A 26367-nucleotide genomic window follows, 5' to 3' on the forward strand; every position below is an offset into this window, starting at 1 on the left:
CCCCGTCTCTCTCTCTCTCTCACGCATTCCGCATTCATTTGCTTTTTTTTACTGAATGAGATTTTTTTTTCTTATGTGGCATCGACTACTGTAACGTAACACCCGCTCCTTTAACCGCCACGTACTACGAGAACTCAGAATAGAAGAACGCTGTTTTAAACTTGTTTTTTTGGTGTTGTTGCCACAATTGTGCTTAAACACACCCTCAACCAGTGAAACCGTCCTAACGAAGGAGCTTCCACCTCACACATTCAATTTGCAGCGTGCGTTGATTCGTTCTGCTCTCTTTTCTCTCTCCCAGATATTTACCACCGTTCAATCATGTCGCAGCGTGTGTCGGACGAGGAGCTGACGGCTCACATCTACCTCTACCTGAAAGACGCCAAGTACACGAGCGCCGCCGCGGCGCTGGAAGAGGCGAATCCAAAGGCCGTCAAGGCCGCTCGCGCCATTGGCATCTCCGCCCTGACGATCGCTGCGAAAGCGGCGGCCCCGGCAGCCGTCAGCGACAGCGACGACGAGGAGCGCGTGAAGAAGCCCGCCTCCCGCAAGGCGTCGCCCAAGCCGGCTGCCAAGAAGGCGCCTGTCGCGGACTCGAGCTCCGACGACGACGAGCCCGTGCGCAAGCCCGCGCCGAAGAAGGCGCCCGTTGCCGATTCCAGTGACAGCGATGATGAGCCGGTGAAGAAGCCGGCCGCGAAGAAGGCGTCCCCCAAGCCGTCGCCCAAGCAGGCAGCCAAGAAGGCCCCGGTGGTGGACTCCAGCGACAGCGACGACGAGGAGCGCGTGAAGAAGCCCGCCTCCCGCAAGGCGTCGCCCAAGCCGGCTGCCAAGAAGGCGCCTGTCGCGGACTCGAGCTCCGACGACGACGAGCCCGTGCGCAAGCCCGCGCCGAAGAAGGCGCCCGTTGCCGATTCCAGTGACAGCGATGATGAGCCGGTGAAGAAGCCGGCCGCGAAGAAGGCGTCCCCCAAGCCGTCGCCCAAGCAGGCAGCCAAGAAGGCCCCGGTGGTGGACTCCAGCGACAGCGACGACGAGGAGGCACCCAAGAAGCCCGCCGCCAAGAAGGCGTCGCCCAAGCAGGCAGCCAAGAAGGCCCCGGTTGCCGATTCGAGTTCCGACGATGATGAGCCCGTGAAGAAGCCGGCCTCCCGCAAGGCGTCGCCAAAGCCGGCGGCCAAGAAGGCGCCTGTCGCCGACTCCAGCTCTGACGACGACGAGCCGGTGAAAAAGCCTGCTGCGAAGAAGACTTCTCCAAAGGTGTCGCCCAAGCAGGCCCCGAAGAAGGCGGCGGCGGACAGTGACAGCTCCGACGACGACGAGCCCGTGAAGAAGCCGGTGGCCGCCAAGAAGGCAGCCATGGTGAGCGACTCCGACGATGACGACGAGGCGCCAGTGCAAAAGCGCTCCAAGCCCGCGGCGGCAGAGGAAGATGACGATGATGAGCCGGTTCATCAAGTGACCCGCACCGAGGCGCAGTCGAACTACGGGGGCTACGGCGGCCGCGGCGGTGACCGTGGCGGCTTCCGCGGCGGCCGTGGCGGAGACCGTGGCGGCTTCCGCGGAGGCGATCGCGGAGGTTTCCGCGGCGGTGATCGTGGCGGCTTCCGCGGTGGCGATCGTGGCGGCTTCCGCGGTGGCGATCGCGGTGGTTTCCGTGGCGGCGATCGCGGTGGTTTCCGCGGTGGCGATCGTGGCGGCTTCCGTGGCGGCGATCGCGGTGGTTTCCGTGGCGGCGATCGCGGTGGTTTCCGTGGCGGCGATCGCGGTGGCTTCCGCGGTGGGCGCGGTGGCGATCGTGGCGGGCGCGGCGGTGCGCCGCAGTTCGGTCCCCGCGCCCCCCTTCTCGGCTCGCAGAACCAGAGCGTCAAGCTGGGCAGCGACAGCGACTAAAAGGGAAGCGCAGTGTACCTAGTTGGTAGGCTGTGAAGCGGTGCGTTTGTCTAAGTCATTTTTTATTACTATTAGGTTCTAAGCATTTCAATAACAGTTTAAGTTGTGAGGGGGCTGCCAAGTGTACTAAAGCGCTGTAATTGTCGATTCGTGGTCCTCGTACGCATTAGCATCGGGTCTGCTCAACAGAAGTCAGCTTGTGGAAGGACCTCGTCTTTGCCCAACTCTACAGGGTTTCCTCCCTTTTTTTGGGGGGGACATCCTTCTTTCTGAAAAGCAATGTTCGGCATTTTTCCGACTGGTGCACTTTGTAACGTGACCAAAGATGGGGAAAGACAGAGAAAGAAGAGACACCGAAAGGAAAGTGAAGGGTCTCCGTGTGTCACGCGTTTCTACCGTTGTGTTATTCTAAGCGCCTGTGTTGACCGGCGACGCTGAACTCTATTACTATCATTTTTGTTTTTTCTCAGCCCGAGTCAACAAAAATGATGCGTCATCGCCGCTAACAGGAAGGTTCAACGTAGTGATCTAATGAGAAAGCAACAAATACCAAACAAACAAAAAAAGAGATCGTCTGAATAAATACGGAAAAGGCAATGAAACCGCTGCCCTTGAGCTTGCACAAAACGAAGTCGTCGTCGCATCATGCCGCTGATGCTGAAGAGTAGCATCTCAGTGGAGGCGGTGTGCAAGCCAGCTGCAGTGATTCAGAGGGCATCAGCGGGTTTCTGCGTTCTACCATCTCTGTTTCCTTTTTTAGAGGGAGGAGCAAGCCGCCACGAAACTCTTGAGAGGAACCAAATCATGCATAGGTCTGGGCTTGTGGTGAGAGGAACGCTAACATGCGGCAGCAAATACATTCATGTGCGATGTTGCAGTGTCACGGAGACTCCCATTGATTTTTTGCGACTCATCCCTCTATCTGTTTTTCTCCTCCTTTCTCGTGTAAAATGCCTATAACACCAATACCACTATCGCCGCCAGAAGTATTTGCTTCACTTCAGCGTTGTACTTGCCATGTCAACCTACTCTACGCCGCGGTCTCGGGCGTCCACCGCCAAGGTCGACACCTCGCACGCTGCCACCTACGACAAGGGCCAGTACGACATCACCGACGTGAACTGGCGCAACATCGAGACCCGCTTCAAGGAGCTCATGGCTCTCATGGACACCCCTGCGACGGGCGTGAATGCGCTGGAGGTGCGAGCGGTCAACCGGCAGCGTATCGGTGCCGCCATAGCGGCCTTACTCAACAAAGCACAGGAAGGATGCCGGCTGCTACTGTTAGAAGGCGACGCTGAGGCCGCCGAAAAGGCTGGTGTGAAGGTGCTGCGCTTACGCGAGCGATTTTACAAGCCAAACCACATTGAGCTCATCCCGGCCTATCTGCACTTAGCCCGCACGAAGCAGTTTCTCGAGCTCTACGGAGACGCCGAGGACATGCTGTCGCTGGCCCAGTACATCATGCTGAAGCACCCAAACGATGTGACGGTGACCATGAAGGCGGACTTACACCAAGCGTTTGGTCTGCTATACGCAACGGACGGCAAGTTGGAGGCGGCGGTGAAGCAGCTGAGCTGTGCCACTTACTACCTCTCCCTACTGCACGGCCCCCAGCACGTCCTCACCACCTTCAGCTACTTCGACCTGGGCAACGTCTTCGCGGCGAAGGCGAGCATGGAGAGTGCGATGTCGATGTACGATGCGGTGAAGGAGATTTGGTACACGCACCTCATCGCCGCTCTCGATGACGTCGTGGCACGGCGGGCAGAGATGCAGTCGCAGCTCAAATACAGTGATCATGAGCGGGAGGCGGAGCTGCGGCACGCGTGCTATGCAACGGCGCACGCCTTTGGCAGGGAAAACATGATGGATGCGTCGAAGATGCTGCACGGGATCTGCCGCATTCAAGAAGAACGCTTTCAACAGGAGCACCCCAGCCCGGTGCGCGCGCAATTTGTCCTCGGTCTTTTTCTGCTGTGGATGGAGGACGAGGAGGAGGCGCAGCGGTACTTGAGCACGGCACGGAAGGGCTTGCAGCGCTTTTATGGTCCCCGCCACCCTATCGTGTGTGAGATCGAGGAGTGGTGCGACAAGTTCGGTCTGTCTTACGCAGACGACGTCGAAGCCGACGATGGCACGGATATGGAAGCCGCGGAGACGTCCACAGTTGACGGTGAGCCCAACGAGCCTGCTATCAATGCACAATAAGGAAACGAAGGAACAGTTTTGCGGCGCACGACACCCACACACACAAGCGCATTTAGATATATTGGATGTATAGAGACTGACTGCGTTTTATCCCCGTTGCTTCTCTTTGAAATACCGTTTGCGCCGTGGAAAGACCTTCTCTTTTGCTAAAATATGTACTGTAGACTCCACTTGTTTTGCTGTCGTAACAAACAAATAGTGAATTGTACACATCTTTTTTTTTCTTGCTCGCTCTGTCGCAAACTGCCGCACTTGACGCTTTCCATAAGGGAAAGAAAGACGTCAGAACTTGCTGTACCAGCGCCGCCTGCTCGGACGTTATGCTCCGTGGTCCCCGTCTTACGAGTGCGACGCGTATAAATCGCTCCAGCAGTCTGACAGTCTTCTTCTCTACTTCTCTCCCTCTCTCCCCAACGCCCATTTCGTCCTGTACGTTCCCTTCACCCTTTGGTGCGACTGAAGTCTCGCATTTTCTTTGTGTTTTGTTTTGTTTGATTTGCGCTTCTTTTCTTGTGGAGTCGCTGCCGCTGCATTTTCTTCTTTTTATTTACTTCTTAAATCCACGTTGGTAGTTAGATTTCAACATCAACTCGCTCACCCACCGCTGCGCATCATGTCCACCGACAAACTCTACGATATTCAGTTCCAGCTGAAGTTCACGGCGAAGCAGTTCGCCAAGAACGCCACACGCTGTGAGAAGGAGCAGAAGCAGGCGATGAACAAGTGCAAGCAGGCGATGGAGAAGAACAACATGGAGGGCGCCCGCATCTACGCAGAGAACAGCATCCGCAAAAAGAATGAGGCCCTCAACCACCTGCGCCTCGCCGCCCGCATGGACGCCGTTGTGGCTCGCCTCGACACCGCCATCAAGATGCAGATGGTAACCAAGAACATGGGCATGATGGTGAAGGGAATGGATAAGGTGCTCAAGTCGATGGACCCGGCGAAGATCAGCAAACTGATGGACACCTTCGAGCAGCAGTTCGAGACGATGGACGTCACGTCGGCCTACATGGAGGGGGCGATTGGCCAGAGCACTGCGACAACCACCCCGGAGGACGAGGTGAACAACCTCATGGCGCAGGTTGCGGATGAGCACGGCCTCAACATCCGTGAACATCTCGAGGATAACATCAAGGTGAAGACCGGCGGCCCGGCGACACAGGTGGCGGCAGAGGAGAAACCCGCGGAGGACGACCTGGAGGCCAAATTTGCCGAGCTGCGTGGACGCTAAGAGGAAAAAGAAGAACAGCAGAGACTTTCCACCATAGGAGCGCAAGAGAAGTAGGCGGAGTTACCGTGGCCGGTTTGGGGAGTCATTGCTGGCGCGTACATAGTTCAAGGAGCACAGAAGATTTTTGAGTTTTGCTTCAAAAGGTGACTATAGGCTGAAAAGTTTTTCTTGACTGACTAGCTACTGCCTCTGAATACAATTCACGGTGCTCGGACTCCAAACCTTTCACCTTTCATTCTCGAGCATAATCAGTGGCACCTTTTGTTTTCTTTGTTTGCTCCTTGTCTTTTTCTCTACACGTTGGTCAGGCAAATCTACGTTGTTGTGATCAATATATTTGTTCTTTTTCATCTCTACCCCTCCCTCCTCCTCTCCTTCCTTCTTTTCCTTTCAATTCTTCTCTTTTTTTGCGCCTTTTAACACTTTTTTCCCGTTTGCTGTCAAGTTGCGATGCGCAAGTGCTTAACGAATCAACTTCCTTTAAAGAACTACACGTTGCCAGGTAAGCGCATATATATTCGTGGGTGTGGGTGCGGGGGTGGTCCCATGTGTCACCGCTGAGGGCCCTCCATTTTTGTCATGTACAGGTGATCTCTGCTCCTCTTTCTTTCTTCTCGGTGTCTCTTCCTTGTCTTTGTGGTGGTGGATCTGCTTTCTCCTCTGGATCTGGTGCGTTCTTTTGAAAGGAATGCTTTATTTTGTCTTGGTTTGCTCTTTCGTGCTCTATTGATATATAAGTATACTGATTTACCCGTTCTTACTCCTTTAGTTTTGTCGTGTCCTTTCAACGTCTCCCTTGAGCTTCGATTACGTGGCGTATTTATTTTAAAATTAAAAAAAAAAAACATTCCAAAAGTAACGTGTTTGAGTCACGCGCAACGATTACACACAAAAAACGTGAGAGACATATCAGGCCGAGTGCACTTAGTGCAACCTGCATGTCGCGTCAGCGGTTTTGTAAGAAGAGAAGAGGGAGGACTGGATAATATTCCTTTTTCTGGCCGCTCATAGCTGAATCTGACAGCTCTCGTTTCTTTCTTACCTACGTTCTCGGTGCCTTTTTCCTGTCTCTCGCTCTCTCTCTTCTCGTGCTCTTATTTCCGCTGCGTACGGCAACCCGATCCACACTACAAACACACACTCATTCCAGGAAAAAGAAAAGGAAGGAGCATTTGCGTTTCCAGCTAATCGAGGGATTTCAATTAAACAACCGGCTGAGCGAGTGGTCTTCCATGACCGGATACTACTAGTGGGTTGGAAACATCTATCGACCACATTTGTAGGTCTTTCTTTCTTCCAAAAGAGTGTTTCGGTGTTGTTGTTGTTGTGGAAATCAAGAGCATTCTTTAAAGGTCCATTAACAATAACTGTCAGACGTACTTATTTTTCTAATCCTCTGGTTGCACCACGTTTCGTTTCCTGTTCTTCATTCGGCTCGGCAAAAACAATAGAATATGATGTTGTTGTTTTTCTTGTTATGACACGTACCTTCTTTTGTACCTAATTGTGGTGAACGAAATCCTTTTGGGGTAACCAACCTCATTCAAACGTAACAGCTTTCAAAACATAAGCACACCGACACGAGTGAACACGCATGATGCGGCGAGGAGCGGATCCGACTGCCTCGTTGGCGGCCTCGAGAGGTCGCAGCGCGTCACCGATCGTTCGCTTTCGTAGCCCACGCGCCGACACGGAGGCCCGCCCCAAGGCCGTTCTCACGACCCTCACACTGCTCGGCGTCATCTACACGGCAAGCATTAGCGGCGGCTACGGTCTGGAGGACTCTGTGAGCGCCGGCGGCCCGCTCCTGTCGATTCTCTTTCTCTGCCTCATTCCATTTGTGTGGGGCATCCCCGTCTCGCTCTGCGTAGCGGAGCTGTCCTGCTCCATCCCGTCCAACGCCGGACCAATTATGTGGGTCAACTGCTCCTTTCCCCCGTGGGTGACCTTCACTACGGTGCTCTGGACCGCCTTCCTGAACTCGGTCGACAACAGCCTCTACCCCGCCGTGTTCGCCGACTACTGCGCGACGCTCTTTCACCTTGGCTGGGTGGAGAAGTCGCTCTTGAAGATCTTCTTCTTGTGGATGTGTGCGCTCATCAACATTGTTGGTGTCATGCTCGTCGGCACCTTCAGCGTGGCGGTGATGATTGTCACGATCCTGCCCTTCTTTCTCATGTTTGTCCTCCAGCTGCCGCACGGCTTCAACTGGGAGCGCATTTCCTACGTTCCCGAAAAGATAAACTGGGCAGTGTTTCTGCCGGTCGTGGCGTGGAACTTCTCTGGCTTTGACTCCGCCGGAAACGTGATCGAGGAGGTGCAGAACCCCAACCCGACCTTTGTGCGGGCGCTCATCCTCATGATTGTCGCCGCCCTCGCCACGTACATCCCCCCGATTCTCGCCGGTGCCTCCGCGCAGAAGTTGGACCACGTTCCGTTTGATAAGTGGGGCGATGGTTTCTGGGTGAAGGTCGGCGAGGCCGTCGGCGGGACCCCGATGGCGGCCACCGTGATGGTGGGCGGCGCCATCTCCACCTTGGGCCTGATGACGACTCTCCTGGCCACCACCTCCCGCTCCATCGCAGGCATGGGTACGCTGAACGCCTTTCCATCCTTCTTCTCCAAGTGGGTGGAGCATTACTCGGAGAAGTACAAAACGCCGGTCCACGCCATTTTGGTGAACACGACGATCACCTGCATCCTGTCGGTGTGTCTGACCTTCCAGACTCTCGTGCAACTCGATCAGGTGCTCTACGCACTGCGTCTCATCGCCATTCTCACGTCCTTCCTGAAGCTTCGCCTGACGCAGCCGCTGTTGGAGCGTCCGTACCGGGTCCCAGGTGGGAACGTGGCGGCGGTGATCTGGTCCTGTGTCCCCATCGTTTTCAGCACCTTTCTTATCGCGATGGCCATGACGGGCGGTCCTTTTATTTTTTATAGCAGCGTCGTGTTGATCCTTGGCACAGTGATCGTGTCGTACGTGACGGTTCGCTTCTTCCGCCCGGACGGCTTTGAGGGCTCGCTCGTGGAGGAGTACGAAGATGCGGATATGCAGACGTATGGCACCATTCTGCAAATGGAGTCCTCGGATTGGCGCAATCTGCACCAGAAGCACCTCTTCATCGACCAGCCGCCGCACATCAACATGGCGCGCCTACGCGCGTAGCGCTTGCTTGTGAACACGAGAAGCGAAAAATATCACATTATTTTCTGCTCAATGGATCAGTCAATCGTTGCCTGAAGTGCGGAGGCAGAAACTCGCTTCCACTCGTGTTTCGTGCATCCATTCTTCCTTCTTACATGGCACTGTAAAGCCTTCCTTCGTTGTCGCTCTTGTTGCCACCTGTCGTGTCACGTACTATCGTTCAACAAAGCAAAAAAAGGAAAAAACGAGACTCACTGTTCACGCAAACATTACAACGCTTGGGATTTCCTTTGTTCTTCGCCGATCAGGCGCTGCAACTTCGATGCCTTGTTGCACATGCAAGCTATGTCAACTGTCTTTTGATTGCAATGATGTACCCCGGCACAAACAGGAGAATGGAAAGTGTTTGCTCGAACACGAAGGGGGTGGGCAATCTTTTTAAGAAACCAAGGAAGGGGAGCTCAGCAGACAGCTCAACATATCCAAGAGAAAGCCTCTACGAGCTCATCGTCTTCAAACTTGTGTCTTTTCATCAGCGATAAGTAGTCGCAGTTGGAGACCCCTCTGTGAACAACAAAAGAAAAACAGCAGAGAGAATGACGCGAACTGTCTGAACACACAGGTCTATTCTCGATGCACTGCGTAATGGTCACTCATTTATTTTCGCTTCCTTTTTCGCTTCTCCGCATCTTTGTGCATGTCCGGACATCAATCGTTTCGGTTCTTTTTTTTTCGCCCCACTTTCCCCGCTTTACGTGCAAAGGAAATATCAAGTGATTCCGACTATCGAAAAGCTCCCTACAAGTCTTTCTTTCCTCATTTTTGAAGCCCATCTACCCGAGTCCACGATTCTTCACCTTCGCCCTTTTCACTGCTTCATTCCCTGTTCGGGCTTCACCCTAATCCACCATGACCGATGCTCTCACAAAGCCGAAGAAGTGGGATGCCCGCTACCTGAACCCCTCCTGCCCGCATGACACGAACTACTACATCAAGTGCATCGGTGGCGGCGTTCTCGCGTGTGGCACCACCCACACCGCCGTGTGTCCCCTCGATGTCGTGAAGTGCAACATGCAGGTGAGCCCCGAACGGTTCAAGTCGCTGGGTCAGGGCATGAAGCTGATTATCCGCGAGGAGGGCTTTGGCGCCCACGGCATTCTCAAGGGCTGGCTGCCGACCTTCTTTGGCTACTCCGTTCAAGGTGCCGGGAAGTTTGGACTCTACGAACTCTTCAAGGACTTCTACTCGAATTTGGCAGGGGAGAAGATTACGACGGAGTGGGGTGGTGTGATCTGGCTCGCCGGCTCGGCCTCCGCGGAGTTCTTCGCCGACATGGGCCTGTGCCCGTTTGAGATGGTGAAGGTGAAGGTGCAGACCTCTCCCAAAGGCACCTTCCCCACCGGCATGTTCGCCGCCATGTCCGCCATGCGCGCTAATCCGTCCACCGGTTTCCCGTTCAAGTCGCTGACGCCGCTGTGGTGCCGCCAGATCCCTTACACGATGGCCAAGTTCTACTTCTTTGAGCGAATCGTTCGCACCTTCTACCAGTACGTCTTCACGAAGCCGCGGGACTCCTACAGCAAGGCCACTCAGCTTTCGATCACCTTTGCTTCCGGTTACCTCGCCGGTATTATTTGCGCCATTGTCTCTCACCCTGCTGACACTTTGGTGTCTGCGCGCGGTAAGGCTAGCAACGCCGGCAAGGGCTACGGCCAGATTGCGAAGGAGATGGGCTACACGACGATTTGCACCAAGGGCCTGGGCACTCGTATTCTGATGATCGGTACGCTGACGGGTCTGCAGTGGTGGATCTACGACTCGTACAAGACCGCCCTCGGCATGGGCACCAGCGGCCACTAGACATCTCGATGCCTAAACGAAAGGAAGATGCTCAATGCTGCTTATCGACGTGGACAGCGGCAATTCGTCTTACGGACTAGCAGCATGTCATCCGATCTCCAACATCGTGCTTTTACTTTTTTGCGTATACACGTGAGTGGGTGTGTATGCGCCGACGTCTTCAAGTTACGCAGATTTGAAACTCGCTGTATCGCATTGGCGGTTGCCACCCATCTGCCTTCTATTAAAACCGTACGCACAACCCAAAATGTTCTCTCTCGTTTTTTTCCTCTCCTTCTAAGTGGACGGGTGCGGCAACGCTCCAGTCTCGCAGCACGTTTCCCCCAGCGATCTTACGTTTCTTTTTTTTCTCGCACAGGGTTTACATCACCACTTTGTGGCTGAAAAAAAAAGATGAATAAATGCTGCGAGTTTTGGAGGTTGTCACGCATTCCTGATCCTATTTTGCTTTATATTCATTCCTTTCTATAGGTTGTAGTAGTGAGCTGACTCTCTCTCGTGGTTTTTCTTGTTGTTGTTTTCTCTGTGTGAAGCTGTGAGCAGGTGCCTGCAGATCGCGCGTCTTCTCTCGGTGTTCGTTCTTTCACATCATCGTTGCTGTCAACACTCCGCACCTCTCGCATTTGAGAAAATGAGTGAGGTCTCTTCCATCTACAACCTTTGTTTCTTTCCCTCCCACGCAGACACGCACACACGCACACACAGTCAAGCACACGGAAGGCAGAGCATGCCCAGGCACGCACGCCAGACAACGCAGGCGTGTCTTCCCGAAGAAGTAGGAGATGTGAAGCATCCTGCACTCCCACGTTCACTCTCTCCGCTCTCGGTGTCATCGCCCGCACGGGGCGAAAGAGGTGTGTGAGAAACTCTGCTGAATTTCTCTGTTCTCTTTCGACTCTCTTTTTGCTCTTTTCCTCGTCTGAAGTCTAACGAAGCGTCCTACTATGTAGCTCAGTCCAGTGTGGTAGTAGAAAGAGCGCTGTTTTCGTGCAATTCGTGTGTGTTTGTCCCTCAGCGCCTCCGCCGTGATCGATGCGGCAAGCCTGCGCGGTTGCGTTTTTCACGGTGCTGGGTGGCGTCTGTTGTTTTGGTCTTCACGGCCGTTCTGGTGTTCCCTTTTCTTCCCTCAGACGCAAGAGGAGGAGTGTCGGCCGGCGTAGACGACATTGGAAAGAAACGGATGAAAGCTATCTATATTATTTTGATCTTTTTTCTTTTTGCCGCGCTGAGAGGAAAAGAGTGTGCCTACGTCCACAATGTGATGATCCTGAGAAGTTCAAGAAAGCCACGAGTCTTATCTTCTGTCGTGCATGTGCGTGACTTTAGCAAATCCTTCCGTGCGCGTCCCTTGACTTCTCACTCACAGATCTACTAGAAGTGTTGTGTTGTGAGAGACACATTGAAAAAAAAAAAGAACCAGCCAACAATGTCGGCGTGCGAGAGATTGAAACCGTGGCGAGACCTCCGTTGTCTCTAGTGTGGCGGACAGTCAACGATACGTTACGCGTTATTTTACGTAAAAGCAATCTCTTTTTAAAAGAAACCAAATCACCTTTTCATAATATATAAAAAACAGTCAACAGGATCATTTTCTCATTTATTTCCTTTCTTTCATCATCGGCGTATCGTTGCGCTGCTTTACGTGTTGTCTCTCGAAAATAAAGTGTGTATATATATATATATATAGGCATTGGCGAAAGCAGAAAAAGGGAGATGCAACCGTCTCTGGGAACGCAGACCATACTCGCAGCCCTACACACCGCCGTTCTCTCTGATGTGTCGTTTCTCTTCGCTTTGGGAGGGGTACAATGGGCTCTCTGAAAAGTGGTCGAATAGCCTCTACTACTATTACTATTATTGATACCCTTGTTGTTTTTGATGTTTTTGTTTTTCCGGATTCTACTGTTGTTGGTTTTTTCTTTTTTATGAATCGCTGCGTTACGGCATCCACGCTGTTCATGGCTACTTCACGCGTCTTCGCTTCTTCTTCTTCTTTTTACTGTGTTTGTACTGTTGTTTCCTGCACGAGAAAACTGTGTGGAAGGAAAGCAGTTAAGCAGCACGGAACAGCATGGGTACGTGTGTGCGAAGTTCAACAAGAAAGTAGCTTTTGAATGACGTGGGAAAACGTCCGTGACGCAGCGAGACAAATAGAGTAAAACTTAGCAAGAGGTGACTCAAAACTGCAAAGCGAAACACACATATACTCAAAAAAAGGTGATTGGTACGATTTTTACGATAAAGCCGTCTTGCCGTTGGCAGTGACACAGTCACAAAGTGTTGTGAGTTTTACGTGCAGTAGGTGATTGACAAGAGAGATACATGTGCTTTTTTTCCCTGTGTCTACGTTCATTTCGTTCAACGCGTGATTCGAGTCGCTGCCTTCCTTCGCATCTTTGTAACACCAAACTATCTTTTAATTCCTTTTTTTGCTTTCATCTTCAGCATCGTCTTTCTACTCCACTTCCTTCTCTCCTCCCTCTTTGCTATTTTGACTCGAGCAGCTAATCGCCTTCTTCGCTCGTATCGTAGTCCCTTGCTACTTTCAACTGCTTATACCTTTATTTCTCCCTCCACCTACGCCGCTAATAAGTAAAAATGGCCACTCAGACCAAGGCTTGGGACGCGCGTTACGTCAACCCCTCCTGCCCGCATGACACGAACTACTACATCAAGTGCATCGGTGGCGGCGTTCTCGCGTGTGGCACCACCCACACCGCCGTGTGTCCCCTCGATGTTGTGAAGTGCAACATGCAGGTGAGCCCCGAACGGTTCAAGTCGCTGGGTCAGGGCATGAAGCTGATCCTTGCGGAGGAGGGCGCTGGTGCCACCGGTCTCCTGAAGGGCTGGCTGCCGACCTTCTTTGGCTACTCCACTCAGGGGGCCTTCAAGTTCGGCCTGTACGAGGTGTTCAAGGACTTCTACGCGAATCTCGCCGGCGAGAAGAACGCTGAAAAGTACCAGGGCCTCATCTGGCTCGCCGGCTCGGCCTCCGCGGAGTTCTTCGCCGACATGGGCCTGTGCCCGTTTGAGATGGTGAAGGTGAAGGTGCAGACCTCTCCCAAAGGCACCTTCCCCACCGGCATGTTCGCCGCCATGTCCGCCATGCGCGCGGATCCGTCCAGTGGCTTCCCGTTCAAGTCGCTGACGCCGCTGTGGTGCCGCCAGATCCCTTACACGATGGCCAAGTTCTACTTCTTTGAGAAGGTCGTCCGCGCCTTCTACCAGTACGTCTTCACAAAGCCTAAGGAGCAGTACAGCAAGGCCACTCAGCTTTCGATCACCTTTGCTTCCGGTTACCTCGCCGGTGTTATTTGCGCCATTGTCTCTCACCCTGCTGACACTCTGGTGTCTGCGCGCGGTAAGGCTAGCAACGCCGGCAAGGGCTACGGCCAGATTGCGAAGGAGATGGGCTACACGACGATTTGCACCAAGGGCCTGGGCACTCGTATTCTGATGATCGGTACGCTGACGGGTCTGCAGTGGTGGATCTACGACTCGTACAAGACCGCCCTCGGCATGGGCACCAGCGGTGGCAGCGGCAAGAAGTAAAATCGACGCAGAGAAGGCGCTGAACGCTGTGAGGAGAAGGGTGGTGATTCCTAGAAGGAAGGAAAGTGTACAGGTGGTGTGGACAGGGAAGAAGGTGATCGGGTTTCTGCTTCGATCGCCTCTCCTCGAAGCAACAGTGTTTGTGCTCACATTCAGCAATGTTGAAGGCAGTAGTGAGTGCTTTCGTTGTGCGTGTCGGCTCGCGTTGCTGTCACGCACGCGCACCTCAGTGTTTCGAGTTCGCGGAAGATACGGAGCGTGTCTTGATTGAACTTACGTACCCACCTGTGGTTCATAGCGCAGCGCGTTGCCCGCTGCTCCGGATCGTGCACCGTTTTTTTTTTCTTTCCTTCTTTCAGAGCTGTTCTTTTCCCCTCGTTCTGGTGAGCGTACGTTCTTGACTTGTTTTACCGCTTGTCTGCAGAAAGGTGGATTACGGGCTTTGAGGAAGTGCTTTTCTGGTTTGCGTTTTCCGTTCTGTTTCTGTTTCTCCTCGTTTACACATATACTCTGCGGGAAAGATGGAAAAATGTAATAGAAAACTCGTGTTTCACTGGCTTCTTTGTTGTTGCTTTTCCCCCTCTTTATATTTGCACAAATGCAACGGCCTTGCTTTTGGGGTGTCTGTTTATGCCCTTCTTCTGTAAAACGTCGATTCCTGTCTTGAAAAGTACTACGGAGCCGAAAAGTGTTGAGAGTTTGTATCGATAGGACGGGAAGGGACATTAAGTATAATTATAAATAGGTTTGTAGGTAGGAAAAAAAAAACAATAACACAAGTATATGTTGTGCTATGCGCGTGTGGTGTTAAGGCAGCTCTCTCAAGAGCCACTGGCTCACCTATCCGCGATCTGCCTCGCGCACTTCCGTGCATTTCACAGTATAGCGAAATGATAAATGTGGCCGTTTGACAAATACTTAGCTTTGTTAAGCCGAAACACCGAGAAAGAAGTTTTGATAACGGGAAGTCGTGCAGACGTGGGTGAGGAACCTCGACACTGTTGGTCCTTCCATAGCGTCTGTAGGTTTTTTTTAAATCTTCTTCCACCGTTTTGCAACGGTTCGCGCACTTCACTTTATGACTACCTATATATATATATACGAGAAAGCGAGACAAGTGCCCGATAGTGGGCACTCGCCCTGTCTGGGCGGTCCTGTCCACGTTTCATGTGATGGGCCATGTTGCATTCAGAAAAGTGTCGAAATAATGGGCTGCGTCTTTGTGCCTGCCCTTCATCAAATGGAAGCTGGCAGGAAAAACTTATTTCCATACCAATCAAAGCCTCTTCTTCTATAGATGTGTGTGTGTGTGTGCGTTCGCCCTACTTTGCTGTGTTGGTATGCCGCTGTCGGTGTAACTGATACTACCTTATTGGATTGCTTCGTCCTCCGCTGCACTAAAAGGCCTTCAACATCTTTTTTCTCTCTTCCTATGTTTTGTGGCAAAAAAAAAAACAATAATAATGATATTCTTCCGAAGACAAGCATGCAGACAGCAAAGCAGCAACACGCACACACATACACATACAAGTACACATCGTGGTTGGCTTCAGTGTGAAACCGCTAGTGGAGTGACACGTTGCGTTCTCTCTCTCTCCTGCAGATTTGGATCCACGTACTCGGTGATCCTATTTGCGTCCTCTCCATGTCCGCTTCCTCGGTGGACCTGACCGCCCCGGAGGCATACGCGCTGTGGGGCGAAAGAATTCACTGCCTCTTCGCTGCCCCGCCGTCCTTCATCGACGCCACTGTCGACTACAACCCGTTTGAGCGGCACGCGTGTTCGGTGCCTTTGCCGCCACCGTCGCCACAACACGACGAGTCACCCTCGTCGGGTGAGGGAAGCAGAGCGGATGCGACATCGGACAGCACGCCAAGCGGCAGCAGTAGGTTCTTCGACGAGTCTTTGTACCCGCTCTGCTTTTACGCGCGTCTGCTTCAGAGCTCTAAGATGCCCAACTTGGCCGCTCCTGCGTCCGTGAACGCAACTGGACATAAAGAGGAAGATGGACTTTGTACGGAGCAGCAGATCCAGCATCTACTCGTGGATGACGACGAGCTCGCTCGCCGTCTCGCAGGGCGTCTCCGCGCGCGCAATCGAGAACAAATCGTGCACCTTCAACGCCAGCGCGCCTTCGAGAGCGGCAGCCTCGTCTCTGCGTTCTGCGACCCCAAGGTGGAGCAGCAGCAGGCGCTTCTGCATTCCGAACTGACGGAGTTTTTGCTGTCGGTGCGGGCGGAGAACAAGGCGGCTGTCGCGCTGCGTCGTCAGTTGCAGCGCAGTCGAATGGTGCGAGAGACAGGACACGATGCCGGGCTGCCTTCTACAGCTTTCATACCTCGTGATGAACACTAGTAAGTTGTACTGCGTGTGCCCCCTCTCTACCGCGTGCGTTGCCCTTTGTTGTCATCTCCCGCAGTGGGCTTCTACATGACACGGTGCCTTTCTTTTTTGCTTTTGTTAAGCTTTGGTTTCACTGCTGTTTTTACCATTGTTGTGTGTGTCTCCTCGTCCTGCTCGCATAGATAATTCCCACTGTCAAGGATTTGAATCACCGAAGCACGTGCAAAGAACCGCCCTTGAATATCCGTACTCTTTTTTTTTCCATCTCGATTCGCAAGTACCTGTTTCGAACTGTCTCGCGCAGTCTTCGCAAGCAAAGGTGCATTTAAAAAAAATGGAGAAAAAGAAAGGACAGCGCTGTCCCAGAAAGGGAAGGAGAGGCCGCGTTGGACGTCTCCGCCCCTGCTCCGGTGTGCCCCTCGCATAAATCGACGAGCCCTCACTACTCGTCTCTATCGTGCTGAACTTCTCCGACGTCTCACGGCGTGTTTCATTTGTTCGCCAATATCTCTCCCTGCGGTTTCTCTATTCTTCTATGGAAACGGGTTTTTCTTTCTAAAATCTGTGAATACTTGGTCACCTCCACAAAGGAATAAACACATATAGCTCGCTTACGTTTTCCTTAGCTGACTACTCTCAAACGCGTTCAAGCCCTCTCCATTGCGCTCAATCCGTTCGTACATCTTCCTCTATTTTAAAAAAGAAGGAAAAAAGAAACTGAGTTGTGTTTTGACATCCTAAAGAAATTTGCTTTATCCTTTTCCCGTTATCTTTTACTCCATCTTGCTTTTGCCGTTTGTGTGTTCGCCGTTTTCTGTACTCCTGCCCTTTTTTCGCCCTTGTTGCTCTCTTTCACTTCTGTAGCGAGCGATCACTCCGGAATAAAACAGGTGCATCTCTGAAAGCGCTTTTCTTTCACGTAGTTCTCCGCTCAATTCTGGCGTGTAACGCTCTGACAGCGACACAGTTCTCTCGTCCGAAAGTTTCAGGAAACCAACAAAGTGACTTCTCAAGTCTTCCGTTGATACGTACGGGATCTACCGAAAACAAGAGGAGTTCCGAAAGATCTCAGAAAGCCAAAGTTTTTTCTTTCAGTGGCTTCAAAAAGCGCATCTCACTTCGTAATTTAAGCGGATATGAGCTTCAATACGAAGGCATTTTCAGCAATAAACTGAATAAAGCTGAGTTCATTTCAATAACTCTTTTTATTTTGTTTTTGTTGTTTTCTCCCCCTCTGTTCCCAGTCTCTCTGTGCGGACAAGCCAACAGATCGTTCTTTTTTTTTGTATTTCTCTTTTTCCGGTTTCCTTGTAAGCACCTTTCAACCTCCTTTGGGTTGCGCAAAACATCTTATACTTTTTTTTCTCGCGCGCTTTTTTTCTCGATTTGGCGTTTCTGTGCCCTCTCACTTGCTGGTTTTTATTTTTGCATGCTTTGTCCCTCGCGTGTTGGTGTTCTATTCGACTTTTCTTTACATCTTAACCTCGAATTTCTGGTGTGATTGCTTCTGTTCTCTCCCGCTCAAATCTGTTCTTTAGCCCCTTTTCCGTATTAGTAGATACAACCCTTTTTCTTTTCGTGTGTGTGTGTGTGTGTGCGTCTCCACATCGTTGTAGGTCACCTTCACACGCTTTTCTACGGTGATACGCGTTGGTCTGTTTTTCTCCCCTCTTTTCAAACTAGCCCCCTGTTTTTTATTTTATTTTGTTTACCTTTTTTAAAAATATTTTCGCTTTTGCTGCCTGTTTTTGATCCACCCGCAACATCACTATCCCAGCCTTGCACGTGTGTTTTTGTTCTACTGCCGCGCCCCCGAATACGCGAAAACAGAAGCTGCTGCTGTTCCAGTGGTCTATCAGGCTGCCGTATTCCGTTCTCTGTTTTCTTCGTTTGTGCTTTCCTGCCCCTTTTCTTTTCATAAACAAGCATTTTTATTTTTAATACAGTTTGCCAATTTTTCCCAAATATTCTACTGACTCGTTTCCAAGAAGACTCTGTCTAGCCTACACAGACAACACTACCTCCCCTCGCAGACTCCCATGTCGCAGCTTGTGTATCTGCAGAGCATGCCGATGGAGCCGGTACGGTACTACGCCGCCGAGCCGTACAACCGCCCTCCGATGCAGCCCATGACCATTCTCTACCCCGCCGCCTCTGCTGTTCCCGACATGCGCTCCATTTCAACGCCGCCGCAGCTGCAGCAGGGCCAGCAGCCGTTTACACCCAACGGGCCCTCCTATTACATCTGCCAGGACCGGCCAATGGAGATGAACAACAACGGCAAGGTGGTCTACCTCGTCCCTTCTGCCAAACCGTCCACCAACGCGGCTCCGATGTCGATGTTTATTCAACCCAACACCGGCTGCTCATCGCTCCCGATGGAGCAGTCGCACGGAATGCCAGACATGTACACGGCGGCGCAGATGTTGGCCCCACAGCAGCCGCAGATGCGGACAACGTACGTGCCCATGTCCAGCACGGTGGCCGTCAACAAGCTTCCGCAGTCAACGGCTGAACCCGGCGCCGAGCCGCCGCTGCTGCGCTCGCTGGAGGTGTGCCGCCACTACCTGAACGGCCGCTGCAACCGTCGCAAGTGCCGCTTTCTCCACCCCGATCTCCACCACCCAGTGGAACCGGCGGTGATGACGTACATGGCCGCGGCAGAGCCGGGCACGCCCGTTCCCAGCCACACCTCGCAATCCGCGGTGAACATCATCCCGTACGCGAACAGTCAGTCGTCGTCCATGAACAGCTTCACCGTTGCTGGTGCGCCAGTCGCTTGGAATGGTCTACGAGCGTGAAAAAGATCCAGACCGGATCTCCTTCAAAAAAAAAGAAGAAGAAGAAGAATAACTCCGTTCTTTCGCACCCCTTTTTTTTCTGCGTCCAGTTGATAAGAGATGCCCACAATTGGTTATGGTGAATAGCGGAAACAACGATGAGACAACAGCCCGCACACATAGACGGGCATGTGTACTCATTTTCCTCACTCCGGCAGAGAAGAAAAATGGAAACGGAATACTATTGGTTCTACGCACGTGAAAGCAGTTCTAGTTTCCAGAGAAAGAAGACGAGCAAAAGGCGTCTCAAGAGGTTTGACGCGGCGAGCTGATGCATTTGCGTGTGTCAGTGCAAAACGAACAAAAAAGATCTGCGTTGTGTATGGACACCTACACTTGCGTGCTAAATTCTGCACTCTGCACTGCCATGATGCTGATAGGCCTTCCCCTTCGCGCCTTCCTTTTTAATCATTATTAGCATTTCTGCGTTGCGGAATGACGTCTCTTTGGTTTTCTCTAAAAAAAAAATGAAAATTGGACTTCCAACTCGAACAAGATCCGTGTTTACCAGTATTGCCTCGTTTTATCGAATTTCTGTTGGTTTGTTTGTTTTCGCGTAGTTAAAGCGAGGACTGTTGTGGTAGGCTTGCAGTGATCTATCCGTCAGATTTTTCATCTCTCCTCTGTTACTATTCTTCCTTTAATTACGTTGTTATTCGTTTTTCGACATGTTTTTCTCTCTTTTTTTTTCTCTGCGTCTGTTGGAATCTGGTGATGTGACTCTTCATTCTTTTTTTTTCTTTTAAGCATTTGTGTGTGTGTGTGTGTGCCTTGGGTGCGTTCGTGCGTAGTTTTGTACCAGTGTATCCTGTGACTGCAGTGGCCCGCCCCAGCTCTTCCCCCAAAAGACGTAAAAGTGACGGCAAAAACAGCTAAGCCAATAAAAAAAAGAAAAAAAGAATACTTAGCAGTGTAACAGAATTTTTTGCTTTTTTTCTTTCCCACTCATCTTCCTTGAGTGACTTCGCTGAGAAAACCTACTCGTAATCATCACTTTAACACTTCTCGTTTGTTTATCTGTTTGTGTGTGTTTTCACCCCTTAAATGCTTTTGTTTTGTCGTTGTTCTCACCGCTTAATACACGTATACCCTGTTCCAGAGTGAGTTGTATTCTACTCCTCTTCCACATCTTTACTCTCTATCTTTCTTTTGTTTTCGGAGAACGTTTCGATATTTAGTTTCACTGTCAGTGAAAATGTGTACGACTCAGTGAAGCAAAAATCGAGTTGCTGCGGAGCATAAGAGCACGTCTTCGTCCCTCCTCTTGCTTCTCACGTTATTATTTTGATTATTGTTTCCTCATAATGAGTGGTTCCCATCCCATCTTCACTCTTCGACTAAGTGCACCTGCGATTTGTGTTGATCGTCACCAACATGACCTTGGGATTCCCTTTATTTTTCTCTAAATCAAACCTTCTTCTTTCCCACGCTATTTTTCATGCTATTTTCTTCTTTGTTCTCCTTGTTTTTGATGTTTGTTTCCCTCTCGTATACATTCATTTTGCTTTCTCCTCAACTATCCTTTTATGTTTCGCTCTTTTGTTTTGCTGACACTCAACATCACACACACGCACACACACACACACGTATATTTATATTTCTGATCAAAAAAAGTGCTAGTCTTTTCCCCCTTTTTGCCTTAAGACAACCGATGATGGTTTCCACTCTGCTTGTGATGTTTTGTACCGCAAAACGATCATCTGCGTTTTTACTATTATTTTGTTTGCTGCTACAGCTTTCATGTGTGTGTGTGTGTGTGTGTGTGTGTTGAGTGCTTGGGGAGGCAGTGCCCACATAGTGCAATCTACTGTCTTTTTGTGTGTGTGCTTCTCTTTTCAGTTGTCAGTACAGATGCTTGCAAACAGAGGAGTCCTTTTTTTTTTTCCTTCCTCCGATCTCCTGCTTGTATCTGGACTGAACTCTTCTCTTTCTTATATTTGTCAAGAAAAGAAAAAAATGAACTCTCTACTATTCTTTTTTTGTATTTTTCTTCTTCACCGTTTGCGTTACATAGCGACACTCCTGTGAAGTGTAAGCTGTGTTTTGATCTGCGCTTTTTGTTTTTTACCTTCAGTTGCATTTTCTTTTCCTTTCTTTTCATTCAAAGACATGGCATAAAGAGAGTCTGAGCACTTTACTTCTTTCAAAAGAGACATACAACTACGTGGGTTTCGCAGAACAGCGCTAATGAAGTGCCTTTTTTTTGGGAGTTTCTTCTCTTTTTCTTTTTGAAACTCGTTTTTTCATTTGTTTTGGTAAACATAATAAAACGTTTCTTTCATAAAATTATATTTTCTACTTCTTGGCCGAATTCATACATTTATATGTATATATATAAATGTATATATGTATATTGATGTGGGCGTTTTGCTCGCATTATTCTGTATAAAACAATTGTGCTAGCTCTTCTTCTTCTTTTTTGTGATGATCGTTGAGTTTTCTCCTCAAAAAATCATTTTTCTCCTCTTCTTCCCTCTTCTATGGATGTTCTTTTTTATTACTATTTTTCGCATGTTCGTCCCTTTTGCTGTTGTTTCTGTATCCGCCGCATCAGAGATACAAAACATTTTGCTAATCAGTTTGTCATGTTGTTCCTTCTTCCGCAATTGTTGCAGCTAATGTTTTTTTTTTCTTTTCTTCTTCTTGCATTACTTGGTCTTTACACATTTTTTTTCTTCTTCTATGTTATAATAAGCCCCTTTTGTTTCCTCTTTTTTTTCCTTCACATATCTGTCTTTACTTGGCGTCCAAGTCAGTCGTCTAACCTTTGTGATAATTATCCCACTTTTTTTTTCTTTTTAAGCGTCTTCTTCCTGTCCTTTGATAACACGTCATCAGCATTTTCCCCATCTGACCGTGGTTCATGCGCGCATGTGCACGTGTCTTTGGTAGTCGCTACCGTTATGCGTTAGAATCAAGATGTTGTGGTACTTGATTGCATATATATATGTATATATGCGAACACCGTTGGACGAGATGCTGAACATGGGAGAAGGAAGAGGTTTGCAAGAGAGGCTGCATTGGATATCTTTGTTGTTTTGCTGTTTTCCCGCTGTTTACCATCTTTGGTTGCAAGAAGAACAAACCGGACTGCATCAGCAAAGTAGAACATTCTCACCCCTTTTTTTTGGTATGATGGGATTTGAAAAGAAAAAGGTTTTCGCTCTCGTTTGCTTTACTATACTTATTTACTTTATTTCTTCCTCAATTAAACCGTGTGTTGGTAACGCGTTGGGCGTTTCTTTAGCGAAATTTCTACCTCAGTCTTTATTCTCAGCGAAGCAAATGGCTTTTTTTTCTTCATTTACCGTTTTTACCCACTTCTTTCCGAATGTTCTTGACGGTTTGCACCTCTTTTTCATTTCCTCTGTTGGTTCGTTTAGGAGCGAAGTATAGATTTGGTTAGGCCCTAGATCGGACACGAACCTTTCCAGGCGAAGGCTTGACACGGAGCAATTAAAAGAGTTTTTTTTTTGTTTTTTACTTGTTCTTTTCTGTGCAGAGTAAAGCTCTTGCTTTTTTTGCTTTGTTTTTCCCCTTTCTGCGAGCCTTATTGACCAATTCGCTTGCCTCTTTCTTTTGCTTTTTTTTTTTCGGTTCATTTTCTGGTAGCTGCGTGGGGGGACAACAAATGTGCCTACGGCTTTTTTTTTGCTCCTTTTACATATATATGTATAATCGAAGAGGGCCATATTACCCCAGAGTTGATGCACGACTAACAACTACACGGATGATCTTCCTCATCTTTGTTTTGTTTCGTTTTTAACTTTCAAAAGTCCACCTTACGAGCTATCTTCATTCATCTTTTTTTTATAAATGCTATTAATGTATCACGCTTTTCCTGTTTAATATTACCGTGGAATATCTCCGTGTCTTTCAAATTGCGCTAGAGAAACTTGGTTGCCTTCGATAAAGTCGAACTCGTTCGGACTCGTGCTCATTACTCCTGACTTTTATTTTTCTTTTCTCTTCCTCTATGTAGCCTGTAATGCTCCTCACGTGAGCCTCTGACTCTCTCCTGTCAAGCTCCCGTGTTGGTGGTTTTTTTTTCTTCTCTCGCGATGTTTTCCGTCTTCTTTCTTTTCTTTTTTTATTGTTTTGATTGGACAACTGACAGTAGTTTACTATTATTCATTTGTCTTTCTGTAGCTCGCATCCACGCATCACAACACACATGTACGTACTGTGACGTAACCGATATATATTTATCGCTCTAATTCTATGTAAGCAGAAGAGTGGATAACTAGCAGAGAATGAGAGGATAGAAAAAGGTGTGTACAGTACTCCTTTTTTTCCTTTTCAAAAGCTCGAGTCGATGACGTTCCGGTAACAAAACGCAATTCCGTCTAACGACGTTCATGGTTGGTTGTTTCCTTTACGGCTCACCGAATCGAGCAGGTAGCGCTCTTAAACAACAACAACAAAAAAGAACGTTATATCCTCTCTTTCAAAGTTTGACTTCTACTAGTCCAAGCACTCACCTAACAAAAAAAACCCTACACATTCACTGCCAACTGAAAATTCGTCTTGATGTAGTATATAAAAAAAGAAAATTGAGAAACCTAACGGCTCTCTATCTGTTCACTATTCGAAATAGAGGTTTCTCCTATTTTTTTTCTGGTGCGAGGCTGAAGCAGTGGTAATGATGTGTCTAACAACATAGAAGGCATTGGACAAGGAAGCTAACCGTGGTAAAAAAAAAAGGGCTTCTGCGATCCGAGCCACGTCTCGCAGCGAAACGCTGGGAAGAATCGCTGCCTAAAATGGTGCCGTTTTCTTCGCTTTGTGTTCTTTTTAAGTATTGCATTGCTTTGAGTGGTGCATCAACTACCTTTTTTTGGGGGACTCACGTGGTGCACCGCGTTGTCATTTAAGATCTTACGCAAAATCGTATTGATTGCTTTCCGTACCGCTTAGTGTTTGCTCCCGCTAAGATTGAAGTTGCTGCAAAATTGCGTGCGCGTACGGGTTGAGCTCTGTAAAAAAAAATGTTCTTAAATGGAATTCGTTAACAAATAAATCAAAAAAGAGCATAAAAAACTTTTTTCTACACAGGTGTCTGGAGATATCGGTAATACAAAGGAATAGATGCATTTTCAACGTTTCTGCGTTTATATATATATATATTTTTTTATATATACTTGTGGCAATTCTTAGTAACTTCGCTTTTGAAAAGCTTATCGGTGCTCCAAAAGCGAACGCTTCTAGTTCTTACACAGCAGCTCCCAGTCCTATTTATTTAATTGGTAGTACTAAAACTCTATCTCTTCCTGCTCTTCAGCGACAAAAGCCGTGATAGCGTGCTTCTGTATGCAACTATGCCGACCCAAGTTGACATGTTTCCTTATCTTCCTTGTTTGTATTCCCTCTATATCTTCATATGTCTCCCGTTCTTTTATTTCTGTTCCGGTTCAAACGTTTTTATTTTAACTTGTCCCTTTTTCTGTTTTCACCAACCTGTTTTCTCTATATTTTCTTTTTTATGTGGCCCCGCGTAGATGCAGAAACTCGTTTAAGTGGCATGATGCGTGTTGTTATACAGTTTGATAACGTTGATTAGATGGAGCGAAGTGTGCCACTACAACTGTCACTTGCTGGAAAACACCAGGGAGGTATTAAAGCGCAGAGGTTTTTTTTCTTCGATGCTGTGGGTTTTTACTTTCCTTGCGTTTTTTTCTGTTTCTTGTCTTCTTCTCAGCGGCATCAGGCAACGATACGGGTCACTAACTTGCCACACAGGGAGAAGTGGGTTCTCCCTGCCTCGCGACACTTTCTTTGATCTACGTGTGATATGTATCTCCTTTTTCTCTCTCTCTTTCTTCCTTCGCTATAGGCGCGTTTTACCGCGGTGTAAAAATTCTTACAGTTATCGACAGGTAATTGAGCCTTTCCCCTTGAGTCTCCTTTCGTTTTTCTTTTTTTTCTTTTCAAAAACCCGGTGTTTCTGTACCGTTTTTCGTCTTTATTCAATTGCTTTTCCAAATTTCTTTCGTCTCTTCTCTAACGGCACACCAAGAAAGAAACTGATTTCTGGCAATAAACGAGAAATAAAAACTCATTTTACTGAGAAGAACAAAAACTGGGCGCTTCATTTTTATGTCCTGTTCACTCAACGACGGATCCCGTTTGCCGTCCTTCTTTGTAGCTCTCAGATCTGTGTTTCAACAGCACCAATTCAGTGCCTTGCTACTGCAAAGCTAGTCTACCTGTATTTATTTATAGTTGTTTTTATATTTACTCATCAGAGAAGACGAAAACTTTTTCGCCTCAAATATTCTAACGCACTTCCATTAGGTGTGGTTCTTTGTTTCTCTTTCCAGAACTCTACTGCAGTCGTCGTGCATTCAGGAATGATACATCCCTGCCGGGAGGAACCAACCTGAAGCGGAATCTCTGTGCTGGGGTGGCACCAAGGACACCAGTGACGGTGTGTGATTCCTTTGACTGCTGTGATCTCCCTCCTCACATTCAAAACACATGTTTTTGAATTGGCTTCAACGCATCTTTCTCTCCCTTTTTATTCTCCCATGCTTTTCCGTTCTTCAATTTCTTCACACAAACACACGCACACGCAAATGTGCATTTACTGTAGTCCGCATCGTTCACCATTGCTGTCGGGGTACTGTTTCACTTGACTTCTTCGTTTTCCCCCCTTTCACATATTTTCACCTTTCCCATAGCGTTCCTCGGCAATGGAGGCGAACGTCCCCGGAGCATTTCTGCATGGCCTTGTAGGCAAGAAGGTGCTGGTGAAGAGCAAGTGGGGTCCCGTGTACGAGGGCAACTTGGTCAGCTGTGACACCTTCATGAACCTTCAACTTCGCGATGCGGTAGAGCATGCCAAGCAAGACACGGAGCTGGGCGAGATGCTTCTCCGCAACAACAACATCCTTTACATTCGTGAGGCTGCCACAGCGTAGGTATTCACGTGTGGGTGGGAACGCTTCATGGGTGGAACGTGCTGATTTCGTCTCGAGGGCGATCGCAGCGCCTCTTGTTGCTCCTCAGAGGTGGATGGGTGTTTGGTATTTTGTTTGGGGGTTTCGCACACGGTGAACGCGCAGCATCGCTGGGTGATTAAAAAGAAAAAAGAAAATACGCCAAATTCATTTAAGACCAAGTGATGGTCTGCGCTTCTGCGTGCGGGAAAAAAAAAGATGCCGATTACGTAACGTGTGTTTGACGTCGGATAAAAGAGTTGTTATTGGTTGCGGCGTGAGTACTGGTGACCTTTTTTTTTCTTTCCAGGCTGCCTTTGGTGGCACGCGGGTGTTGTCTCTGACACATC

The 26367-nt window shown here is 49.2% G+C and overlaps 11 protein-coding genes across 17 annotated transcripts; all 11 read left to right on the plus strand.

The window, feature by feature from the left end:
• Positions 1 to 58: 58 nt before the first annotated feature.
• ABB37_00678 (putative mitochondrial hypothetical protein) lies at positions 59 to 1893 on the plus strand (the record flags this gene model as incomplete). Of its 4 annotated transcripts, none has more annotated exons than XM_015796963.1 (1): positions 59 to 1893. In XM_015796963.1, exon 1 carries the CDS (start codon positions 322 to 324, stop codon positions 1891 to 1893), a length of 1572 nt encoding a protein of 523 aa, XP_015664971.1. In that variant the 5' UTR covers positions 59 to 321. The 4 variants fall into 4 exon arrangements, with proteins under 4 accessions (XP_015664971.1, XP_015664972.1, XP_015664973.1 ...); XM_015796964.1 differs by having other exon boundaries at positions 130 to 1893; XM_015796965.1 differs by having other exon boundaries at positions 137 to 1893.
• Positions 1894 to 2875: 982 nt separating this feature from the next.
• On the plus strand, positions 2876 to 4104 carry ABB37_00679 (hypothetical protein; the record flags this gene model as incomplete). 2 transcript variants are annotated; one of them, XM_015796967.1, is made up of 1 exon in its annotated part: positions 2876 to 4104. In XM_015796967.1, exon 1 carries the CDS (start codon positions 2911 to 2913, stop codon positions 4102 to 4104), a length of 1194 nt encoding a protein of 397 aa, XP_015664975.1. In that variant the 5' UTR covers positions 2876 to 2910. The 2 variants fall into 2 exon arrangements, with proteins under 2 accessions (XP_015664975.1, XP_015664976.1); XM_015796968.1 differs by having other exon boundaries at positions 2879 to 4104.
• Positions 4105 to 4564: 460 nt separating this feature from the next.
• Positions 4565 to 5338, plus strand: ABB37_00680 (hypothetical protein; the record flags this gene model as incomplete). Of its 2 annotated transcripts, none has more annotated exons than XM_015796969.1 (1): positions 4565 to 5338. In XM_015796969.1, the coding sequence occupies exon 1, from the start codon at positions 4718 to 4720 to the stop codon at positions 5336 to 5338; it is 621 nt and encodes a 206-aa protein (XP_015664977.1). In that variant the 5' UTR covers positions 4565 to 4717. The 2 variants fall into 2 exon arrangements, with proteins under 2 accessions (XP_015664977.1, XP_015664978.1); XM_015796970.1 differs by having other exon boundaries at positions 4621 to 5338.
• Positions 5339 to 6486: 1148 nt separating this feature from the next.
• ABB37_00681 (putative amino acid permease) lies at positions 6487 to 8504 on the plus strand (the record flags this gene model as incomplete). The annotated part of the gene is made up of 1 exon (XM_015796971.1): positions 6487 to 8504. Exon 1 carries the CDS (start codon positions 6933 to 6935, stop codon positions 8502 to 8504), a length of 1572 nt encoding a protein of 523 aa, XP_015664979.1. The 5' UTR covers positions 6487 to 6932.
• Positions 8505 to 9244: 740 nt separating this feature from the next.
• ABB37_00682 (putative mitochondrial mitochondrial phosphate transporter) lies at positions 9245 to 10343 on the plus strand (the record flags this gene model as incomplete). Its single annotated transcript, XM_015796972.1, has 1 exon — positions 9245 to 10343. The coding sequence occupies exon 1, from the start codon at positions 9393 to 9395 to the stop codon at positions 10341 to 10343; it is 951 nt and encodes a 316-aa protein (XP_015664980.1). The 5' UTR covers positions 9245 to 9392.
• Positions 10344 to 12842: 2499 nt separating this feature from the next.
• On the plus strand, positions 12843 to 13895 carry ABB37_00683 (putative mitochondrial mitochondrial phosphate transporter; the record flags this gene model as incomplete). 2 transcript variants are annotated; one of them, XM_015796973.1, is made up of 1 exon in its annotated part: positions 12843 to 13895. In XM_015796973.1, exon 1 carries the CDS (start codon positions 12942 to 12944, stop codon positions 13893 to 13895), a length of 954 nt encoding a protein of 317 aa, XP_015664981.1. In that variant the 5' UTR covers positions 12843 to 12941. The 2 variants fall into 2 exon arrangements, with proteins under 2 accessions (XP_015664981.1, XP_015664982.1); XM_015796974.1 differs by having other exon boundaries at positions 12846 to 13895.
• A 1478-nt stretch (positions 13896 to 15373) lies between these two features.
• ABB37_00684 (hypothetical protein) lies at positions 15374 to 16251 on the plus strand (the record flags this gene model as incomplete). Its single annotated transcript, XM_015796975.1, has 1 exon — positions 15374 to 16251. The coding sequence occupies exon 1, from the start codon at positions 15541 to 15543 to the stop codon at positions 16249 to 16251; it is 711 nt and encodes a 236-aa protein (XP_015664983.1). The 5' UTR covers positions 15374 to 15540.
• Positions 16252 to 16827: 576 nt separating this feature from the next.
• Positions 16828 to 19040, plus strand: ABB37_00685 (hypothetical protein; the record flags this gene model as incomplete). Its single annotated transcript, XM_015796976.1, has 1 exon — positions 16828 to 19040. Exon 1 carries the CDS (start codon positions 18279 to 18281, stop codon positions 19038 to 19040), a length of 762 nt encoding a protein of 253 aa, XP_015664984.1. The 5' UTR covers positions 16828 to 18278.
• Positions 19041 to 21559: 2519 nt separating this feature from the next.
• ABB37_00686 (hypothetical protein) lies at positions 21560 to 21991 on the plus strand (the record flags this gene model as incomplete). Its single annotated transcript, XM_015796977.1, has 1 exon — positions 21560 to 21991. The coding sequence occupies one exon, from the start codon at positions 21560 to 21562 to the stop codon at positions 21989 to 21991; it is 432 nt and encodes a 143-aa protein (XP_015664985.1).
• Positions 21992 to 21998: 7 nt separating this feature from the next.
• Positions 21999 to 22475, plus strand: ABB37_00687 (hypothetical protein; the record flags this gene model as incomplete). Its single annotated transcript, XM_015796978.1, has 1 exon — positions 21999 to 22475. The coding sequence occupies one exon, from the start codon at positions 21999 to 22001 to the stop codon at positions 22473 to 22475; it is 477 nt and encodes a 158-aa protein (XP_015664986.1).
• Positions 22476 to 25669: 3194 nt separating this feature from the next.
• ABB37_00688 (putative sm-f snRNP core complex protein) lies at positions 25670 to 25999 on the plus strand (the record flags this gene model as incomplete). The annotated part of the gene is made up of 1 exon (XM_015796979.1): positions 25670 to 25999. The coding sequence occupies exon 1, from the start codon at positions 25772 to 25774 to the stop codon at positions 25997 to 25999; it is 228 nt and encodes a 75-aa protein (XP_015664987.1). The 5' UTR covers positions 25670 to 25771.
• Between the last annotated feature and the right edge of the window lie 368 nt (positions 26000 to 26367).

The sequence above is a fragment of the Leptomonas pyrrhocoris genome (assembly GCF_001293395.1).
Source record: "Leptomonas pyrrhocoris isolate H10 chromosome Unknown, whole genome shotgun sequence".
NCBI classification, from domain to species: Eukaryota; Euglenozoa; class Kinetoplastea; order Trypanosomatida; family Trypanosomatidae; genus Leptomonas; species Leptomonas pyrrhocoris.